The 8947-nt window shown below is 55.3% G+C and overlaps 1 protein-coding gene across 1 annotated transcript; it reads right to left on the bottom strand.

Moving 5' to 3' along the window:
• Window positions 1-1151: 1151 nt before the first annotated feature.
• On the bottom strand, window positions 1152-8947 carry PGC (progastricsin (pepsinogen C)). The gene is made up of 10 exons (XM_012640803.1): window positions 8832-8947; window positions 7343-7496; window positions 6929-7046; window positions 5597-5715; window positions 4907-5106; window positions 3921-3936; window positions 3653-3759; window positions 2927-3074; window positions 2026-2124; window positions 1152-1304 (listed from the first exon to the last, which is right to left on the bottom strand). The coding sequence occupies exons 1-10, from the start codon at window positions 8891-8893 to the stop codon at window positions 1152-1154; spliced, it is 1176 nt and encodes a 391-aa protein (XP_012496257.1). The 5' UTR covers window positions 8894-8947.

Here is an 8947-nt window from a genome sequence, read left to right as displayed (position 1 = left end):
ATGGGTTTTCCACTTACATCCCCTTATGAGCCCGAGCTTGCTGGCACGCCCCCACCACCATGTTGCTGGACCTGATCTCCTTTCATGTCACCTTCCCCTGTTGGAAGTTAACTGGGTGCTGAGCCATCGTTCTCTGCTTTCTCCCCGCTGCCTCCCCTGCAAGCCATGTCGCCCCAGGTTTCTGGATATATAGCTAGGAGGATCCTAAGAAAGACAAGGATGAAGTCTAGAGGGACAAGACCTCTTGCTGAGTTGGTTAGAGCAAGTGGACTTGATTTCTATGTGACTCAAGTAGCTAACCCTCTTGTCCACAGCTGAGGGCCGGCCCTCCTTCAAATACAGGTCCTGGGACATAAGGGTCCGGGTAAAAATACAATCAGCCTAACTTAGCCCCAGCCTTCTGAAGCTCTCCCGGAAATAGTTTCTGGAAGTATTACCCTCACCCCAAAGGATCCTATGACTTTTACAAGTACACATAGGCATCCAACAGGCATCCTTCTACTTTCTGAGGAAACTAGTTTTCTCAGAAACTTCTAGTCCAAACTAGATCAACAGGTGAGGGGACAGATGCCTAGATCTGAGGTGGGTCAGACCACTAATCATACTGCTAGTGGACATGTGTGTGGGTCCTGATGTCCTAGGGGTGGTTCTGATTGTAGTTTGGTAGATGGGTCAGCAGAGCATTTCAGATTGTTAGAGTAGGGCCCCTTTGCCTATCACAAAGGAAAAGGAATACCCCCGCAATGCCACTACCACTGTCTTCCCTCTGGGGGGCGGAGGTATGGACAACTCTAAGCTCTGAGGAGTACAGAGCCCATCCCCAAGCTGTGCCTTAGGCCCATTTCTCTTAGAATCTCAGTGACCCACCAGGAAACCTAGCCACTCAGGGAGAACATGGTCCATCAAAGTGAAATTTGCCCCTGACTCTCATTCTCCCAATACCCTGAGACTAGAAACACCTTACAGGCCACAACTCCCCTCCAAAAACAACAGGCTGGCCAACATAAGAAAGATCTATTTATTGTTAGAGAAAGTCCAGAGTCCAGAAAAGGAAGGCTGAATCCAGAGGGGGGCCACAGAGAGAGAACCCCCCCACCCTGCAGGGGCAGGGCCAAGAGGAAGAAGGGAGCCCACATGTCCAGGCAGCATGTCTAGAGGGCAGTGGCAAAGCCCACCCTGTTGTTGCCCATGTCGAAGATGGAATAGTAGAACTTGAGGAAGATATCCCCAAAGATCCACAGGGGCTGGCCGTTCTCAGAGGGCAGGTAGGTGACCTCGATTCCCACGTCGCAGAATACACCGTTCTGCTCAACACAGAAAGGCAGGACTCATTTGCTCACACATGAGCCGGGCACTGCTCAGCCCTGAGCCCTGGGCTAGAGGTATAAATGCAGAAATAAGTGAGCCAAGGTCTCTGCCCTTGAGGGCTCACAGGCCAGCTGAACCACCAGTGGGAGGGATTTCTGGAATAGGTAAATTCAGGCTGTCGTGGTCCTCCACAGGGTCTCCTCTCTCCATGGTGAGAAACTCCTTTTCCCACAGGCCTCCCCCCTATGACCGGTTTGGAGCAGATCAGCATGGTGGTTAAACCCTGGAGCCAGATGAACTTGGATTCAAACCTCAGATTCGCCCTGACTAAGCTGTGTAGCCTTGAGTCAGTTACTTAACCTCCCTGAACCTCCAAGTTTTCATTTGTAAAACAGAAATGAGCATCTTTCTAATCAAATGTGACAATTAAGCGGGATAGTGTAGGCAAAGGGCCTCACCCAGTGGCTGGCCCCAGTAAGTGCTCAACAAAGAGCCCAGTGCCTCTCCCCATTAATTAATATTAATTGATAATAGATGACACTTTTCTATTTCATAGCCTTGTTCCAAAGAAGGGGTTTAGAATCAATGGATGGATAAAATCAGTGTTGCAAAGAGTCGGGAAACGGCTCAAGGTAAGGAGGCCGAGCATTTCTGGCTCCACACCCCTTCCTCCCACCCCCAGTCATGGTGGCTCAGCCTGCAGGGACCAGGACTTACAGTGAGGATGTAGGCGGAGGGTGGCAGAGGGAGCTGCGCACCGTTGATGACGAAGGTGAAGTTGGGCAGGTTCTCGACCTTGTCACAGTTCACGAGATACTGCCAAGAGAAACAGGTTCCCAGGTGCCATATCTTCCACCTGAGAGACCCCACTAACTCCATCACCCTGTCCCTGGGATCCCGGGCCTGAGCCCCAGGCCAAGCCCCAAGCCTGCTTTTGGACTGGAGGATGCCGCTCCAAGGAAAAGTCCTGTGTAGATAGGGCCAGTGTTACACATATGAACTCCTATAGAATGGGTATAAGGTGGGGAGACCTGAGAATCTCCCCCACCCCACAAACATTTCTCTTGCCTGAATTTTCCCTATGAAAGATTGACTCTCTTCCCTTCCTCTACAAGTGTCCTTTTAAAATACACAGATCTGCAGAGAGAGCACCCCATTGGTCCCGTCAGCGGGGATGGGTTAATTAGGCAAACTCTTTGCTGGGCTCAGGACTGGGGGCGGGGGAGGGGGTGGCGCATGGCCCTGTGGAGGTGGGAGAGGCATGGATTAAAGGTTAGCGCTTGTCATTCACTTGCTTAGCCCCACATTCTGGTTACTTTGCTCTTACCCTAAAGCCCAGCAAGTGTTTAATCTGTTTCCTCTGAATGACTGCAGCTCAGAGAAACTCATGCCTGATAGTAACCTCCCATCCGCACTCAGCACAAGCCTCTGGCCCACCTGAACCTCCAGGCCCCCAATCAGCCCCCAGCCCCAGTCAGCCGAGGTCCCTCCACCTCCAGTTCCTTGGGCAGCTGGAGACATGGAGGCCAAGTCAGGCTATTCTTGTGTTCCCAGGAGAAACCATGAGTGCCTCTGGGCTGGCCTCCCCGGGGGAGGGGGACACCCCCACTAGATGCACCTGTCCATCCTCGTTCTCCATGGCCCCTGTGGCCTGCACAAGTTCACTCAGGTACTCCTCAGGCACGGTGAGCAGAGCGGTGCCTGTGTCCACGATGGCCTGGCAGCCCTGGGAGCACCAGCTGGTGGCCTGCTGGCCAATGAGGAACCTGAACGGGAGAGACGAGCGGCCTCAGCACCCCACCAGCTCAGGGCAGCTGGGGGTGGGCTCTCCCCACCGCTGAGGGACAGGCAGCTAGCCGCAGAATCAAGCCGTACTTAGGAAAGTAAGGACCCTGCAGAGGGCAATCCAGCGATTGCCCTAATCACACCATACCAGAATCTGTCCAAGGTCACCTCATTGGCCATGGGATCTATTCCTAAAAATTTTGAGGAAGGTTCTAAAAACACTGAAAACCAGGGCCACTGATTCATTGCAAGGATTTTGAGCATATTACTCACCACACCCCCCACCCCATTTCTAATCTGTAAACCAGCTATAATGTTTATAGATGGGGTTGGACCACAGGGTCTCCAATGTTTGGGATTCTAGGTCCTGCCCCTCTTTATGTTGTCCCCCTGCCACCCGTCTTCTCCAGGGCTTTGACACTCCTGCAGAGAGCAGCTGTGGCTTTGTGGAGCAATCCTCTGCACGCCCCCACCAGCAGTGCCTGGTTGTGTGTGTGACATGGGGTGCCTTGAAGCCCACTGAAGGGAGTGCTGCAGCCCAGGGCCCCACCAGACTCACCCCTCAATGCCGATCTGCCAGTAGAGCTTCTGGGTGACGGGGGCCCAGTGGATCTGCCCTGTGTACACGCTGTTGTCCACACCCCCAAAGATGATCACTCCCCCAAGCTCAGTGACCGTCCGCCTGCAGAGCCAAAAGCAAGGGTAAGTCAGGGAGAGCTGTGGAAAAGAACTTTCCTGCTAAGCAGTCACCTTAGGAGGGAAACAGAGCTCCTTCCCTGGCTTCAGACTGTGGCTCCCCGAGGACAGGGCCGTGTCTCCCCTCAGACTGGGGCTCCCCTCTGGCTGGGCCTCTCAGAATTCCCAGTGTCTCAGGCTCTGGAATGATGCCTGCCTCCAGGGGAGCCCCTCGTTGTTGGGACCCCCACCCCACCCCACACTCCCTCTCCTCTGCCTTCCACTTCATGCCACTAGTGGAACATGTCACCAGGAGCCCCATCCGGGCCCACCCAGCTTGTTAATTTTCTGCTGGGACTGGAGAGAGATAGGGCCTTGGTGAATGGGAGGGAAGGACATTCGGTGTTTGTTGCAGAGGCCTCCCCTGGCGGCTGGAGTGTGGGACTGGGTGGAGCTCGTAAAGGTCACAGGCAGACAGATTGTGAACAGAGGCAGAGAGTAAGTTAGCAACATCGGTAACAGGTTGATGTTGTTCAAAGTCATATTCAAGTGATTAAGCCTTAGACAGTAGATGCTAACTGTCTGGAGAAGGTGGTTGGCTGGAGAAGGTGGCTGGCTGATTTGGAAGAGGAAAAGAGAAGTCAGTGCCAGGTCACCCTCTAAATGACTGCGTTTGCTTGCGTTTGCTGGTAAGAATCACAGCTTGTTAGAAGTCAGTGGTGGATCTAGACCAGAAGACTCCAGGACCAGGCTAGAACAATAGATCAAAGAAGATGAAGCAATAGATTACTATACAAAAGAGGTATACAGGTAGAAAACATTTAGTTAGAAGGAAGTGAGCTAACTGGGGCCCCAGGCGGGAGACAAATCTGAGAGGTGCCAAGAACCAGAGCAAAGTCCAGCTGGAAGTGGGAGAGATTCTGTCCGGGCCAAGGCCAAGGAATGCAAAGAAAAGTCGGAGTGGGCTGGGGATAGACACAGGGGTGGGGTTGGGGAGGACTCGGATGCCCAGGAGGGAAGGCCCTGGAACAGGAGTGGCTGGAGCCAGGTGCCTGCTGGGAGGCCTCCAAACCCCAAAGCACTGAGCCTCAGTGGTGCAGCGCTGCAGGGGAGGGGCTGGGAGGTGGCGGTTCCTCACTTGTAGAGGTAGAAGCTGAAGACAGGGTCGGTGAGAATCTCCTGTTGCAGCATTCCCTCGAAGACTGTGGTGGCCCCATTCGTGGACAGGTCAGGGTAGCCCATGCCCAGGATGCCGTCAAACTCTGAGTAGAAAAAAGCCATACCGCGCTCATAGTCGCTCAGGCCAAACTGCTGGTCAGGGATCTGGATGGTCGGGAACTGGGGGTTGGGGGGGTGCACACAAAGGAGGGAAGGTGACAAGTCTGACTCCACCTGTCTCCCCCAGGCTGCCCAAAGACCCCTCGAAGCTCTCCTCTTCATCCCTTCCTTATTTCTGCCCCTTCCCTTTTTGACAGGTCTTGCAGGAGCTACCTCTTTCAGGCAGCCTTCCCTGACTGCAGCACCCCTCCCCACGCCCTCTCTCTCTTGTCTGAACTCCCCAGGCTTTAAGCTCCTTAAGAAAAAGGACAATGTCTGTCTCCGTCCAGCATGGTGCCCCCGTGCCCAACACGTGGTGGCCGACAGTGAGTGTTCAATGAGTCACTGAATAAGCCCCTCTTGTCTTGCCTTCCTGTCCTGCACAGCCAAGCACTAGCATTTCCCCATGCTTCAGGGGCTCCGTATAAGTGTCCCTGCCCGCTCACAGCTCACAGCCCTGGCCTCCATTCCCATACCCCAGGTGGGGGAGCGACCGGTGACACCCACTCACAGCCACAGTGTCGTAGGCAAAGAAGCCGCTGAGGCTGCCGCTGCCGTACTCCAGGGAGAAGGACTGCCACTTGGTGGAGAAAGTGGAAGACTTGGAGGGGTCGAAGCGAGAATGGTTGGCTGCAGGCAGAGGGAGAGGACGGAGCGTCAGGCGGGCAAATGAACGCAGGGCTGCCGGCTCTCAGGCCCGTAGGGCTCCCACCTCTGCCTCTCACCCAGCCTGGGCCTTAGCAGCCCTGCTCACCAAGTCAGGGGGAGCCAGCCAAGGCTCCTGGTGTTGGAAGGCCCATGAGAGCTGGCCAGCCTTGGCCCCAAAGCCCCCTCTGACTTATGGAATCTTGGGATGCCCCAGGACCGTGGCCTCCCTGTGGGCAAGGTTGCATAGAACCCATCTCTGCGTCCCCAGCCCTGGCAGAGCACCTGGCACACAGCGGGGGCCTGAGGAACTAATCACTCAGCAGATGAAGGAGTAATTCCCCCAACCCTCCAGGGCATCCCCAAGTGCCCCAACCTTCACTGTTGAGGGACCCGTTGGGCCAGAGGTGTCGGGACCAAAACCCCAAGGCTTTGGCAGGGACCAGGACAAAGTGAACACTGTCTGTCTCCCAAAACTGCAACAGTCCAGGGACCTCACCCCGCATTCTGTCATGTCTCTTAGAGACACTCAGTGAGAACTTAGTAGTAGAGCGGAGGCCGGGCGCGGTGGCTCACGCCTGTAATCCTAGCACTCTGGGAGGCCGAGGCGGGCGGATTGTTTGAGCTCAGGAGTTCGAGACCAGCCTGAGCAAGAGCGAGACCCCGTTCTACTAAAAATAGAAAGAAATTAATCGGACAACTAAAAATATATAGAGAAAATTAGCCGGGCATGGTGGCACATGCCTGTAGTCCCAGCTACTCGGGAGGCTGAGGCAGGAGGATCGCTTGAGCCCAGGAGTTTGAGGTTGCTGTGAGCTAGGCTGATGCCACGGCACTCTAGCCCGGGCAACACAGTGAGACTCTGTCTCAAAAAAAAAAAAAAAATAGTAGAGTGGACTGAAATAGAATGTTGTAGAATCGAGTGGGATGGAATGGAGTAGAAATTATTCATGTGACGTGGCATGGCATTGCCCAGAGTTAACAGAATGGGTTAGAGCGGGATAAATGGAGTGGGGTGAGGTGGAGTGGCATAAATGCAGGGATTCACCTCGGTCAGCAGGGAAGGTAAAGGGGCCACCAGCCTCTTCCCTCTGCCATGGGCGTGCCGTGTGACCCTGCGCAGTTCCCTGTGACGTCCTCTCCAGCACTGAGCTCCCCCCAGCTGTCCCTGCCCTGCCCTGCCCAGCCCGGCACTCACTGCAGGCCACGGTCCGGCAGTAGATAGAGGGCACCCAAAAGTCGGAGGAGCCAGTGTCAAAAAGGATCTTGAATTTCTGGGGTGGAGTTCCAATGGCGATCTCACCGAAGTAGGAAGCCTGTGGGGCCGTGGGCGGGCTGTTAGCTCCAGGGGCATCCCGGGGCCCAGGTTTCTCTGTGGGCAAAGCAGCGATGGCACCAGCCCCTGCCCTCCAGCCCGCACCATAAGCAGGGGCCCGAGTCTCCCCCCGATACCTGCCCAGAACCCACAGAACCTCAGTCTCTGCCCAGGGCAGCTGCAAAGGTGTGTGTGGGGTCGGGGAGCAGACCATGGGGGCAGGTGGAGGGGCAGGGAGAAGGGGTGCAGCTTGCTGCCCGGCCTGGCTCTCAGCCTTTGGGGAGGGTCAGGACTCACGTCCTTGTAGTATATGGGCTCGTAGCCCACCACGACGACTTGGTTGAAGCGGTACTTCTGAGCAGGGTCGTGCTTGCGGGTCCTCAGGAACTCCTCCAGTAGGCCCTTCTCCTTCACGGTCTCGCGGATGGACTTGTATTTCTTCACGGGGACTCTGCAGAAGGGCCGTGCATCAGGGCAGGCCCCTTCCTCTCTTCCCAGTCTCCCCTCTCTCCCCGTCTCTACCTGTGCACCCCACTCTTCTGCCACTCTGTCCCCGAGTCTGTTGCTCCTGTGTCTCTTTCTCTGTCTCTCCCTGTCTCGGTCTCTGTTTCTATGTCTCTGTCTCTGCATGTGTCTCTCTGTCTCCCTCGGCCTCTCTTTCTTCCCCTCCGCTTCTCTTTCTTTCAAAACTCTTCTCAGCACTTTGCTCCGAGATTCAGAAAACCATCAACTCCAGCCACGCATGCGCTTACCCTATCTCAGGGTGCCACCCTGTCCCTCCACTCAAATATCCCATTCATTCCTTCCCAGGAAGGGGAGAGGGACTTCAGGCATTAGCCTTTCCAGGATATGTGCGTTTTTAAAGGAAAGTTTTAGAGATGGCAAAGCTCACCCCAGAGTCCCTTACTATGGTTGGCCCTCAGGCACCTGTCACCGGCTGGATGTGACCGAGCATGGAGGGACAGGAACTAGCTGAGACTCAGGAGACAGGGTCCTAGCAGCCCTGCTGCTAACTGTATGGCCTAGGGCTCCTCACTGCTCTTCTCAGGACGGCAGGGCCACCAGGGAAGTCGGCCTGGGTGGCCTGGAGCCCAGATCAGCTCCGGAGTTGGAACTTTGGGGAACATGGTCTCTGCCCCTCTTCCCATGGGCATAGTCACCCCGTTGGCCCTCCTCCTCCCGGGCCTGCTTGCTGCCATTGCCTGAGTCTCTGGGGTCCAACCAGGCCTTACTCCAGCTCTAGAATTCCTCCATCTTTCATGTCTTTCCCCTTCTTAGTCCCTACTCCCTCAGGCCCGTGCATTCTCCAGAAATTCCCTGTTAAACCCCTTCATGCTGAGCCTTTGAAGACTGGTAGTTGCTCCTTGCCAACCGCCCCTTTTGCACTTTAAAAGACGTTTCTGAGAGGAGCCAGCTCTTCACCAGGCAGGCGGTCCTCCCCTCCCGACAGCTGTGAGCCATGCCACCTACTGCTCCGTGACTCTTCTCCTGACCCCTCAGGGTATAGAGATAGACATTTACTGGCATTTCTGCTTAGATGATTTTGGCCTTAAGAACATTTTTAGAAAGGATTATCTTATCCCTTATCCAGAAAGGATTGTTTCCTGAAGGCAGGGACTGTGTCTCCTCCCACCTCCGAGTCCTGTCCAACACCAGCAGAAATGTCCCTTCCCTAGCAGAAATTTCAGAGCAGAGATAGGTGGAGCAGCCCCTGGCTGAAAGGCCCCTTGGGGGGCTTTGGGCTCCCACCCAGGCTCCCTGCACCAGCAGCCGGCCCCAGACTCACCTGATGACAGCTGCCTCCAAGAGCTGGAGGTAGACCAAGGCCACCACCATCCACTTCATCATACTGATTCCCAGCTGGCCGCAGAGGAAAAGCCACTCCGAGTTCTGCAGTTGCAG

The sequence above is a fragment of the Propithecus coquereli genome, unplaced genomic scaffold (assembly GCF_000956105.1).
Source record: "Propithecus coquereli isolate 6110/MARCELLA unplaced genomic scaffold, Pcoq_1.0 Scaffold158, whole genome shotgun sequence".
NCBI classification, from domain to species: Eukaryota; Metazoa; Chordata; class Mammalia; order Primates; family Indriidae; genus Propithecus; species Propithecus coquereli.
Note: the sequence above shows the minus strand (reverse complement) of the source record. Positions and strands in the feature narration are given on the sequence as shown.

Bases quoted from the DNA above. Each gene is read 5' to 3' on its own strand.
- PGC (XM_012640803.1), bottom strand. From the start codon at position 8,893: ATGATGAAGTGGATGGTGGTGGCCTTGGTCTACCTCCAGCTCTTGGAG. The intron at 5,107-5,596 runs GTGAGTGGGTGT...CCCAACCCCCAG, and splicing joins TTGCCTACGACACTGTGGCT to TTCCCGACCATCCAGATCCC. The intron at 2,125-2,926 runs GTGCATCTAGTG...TTCTCTTGGCAG, and splicing joins TGGAGAACGAGGATGGACAG to TATCTCGTGAACTGTGACAA.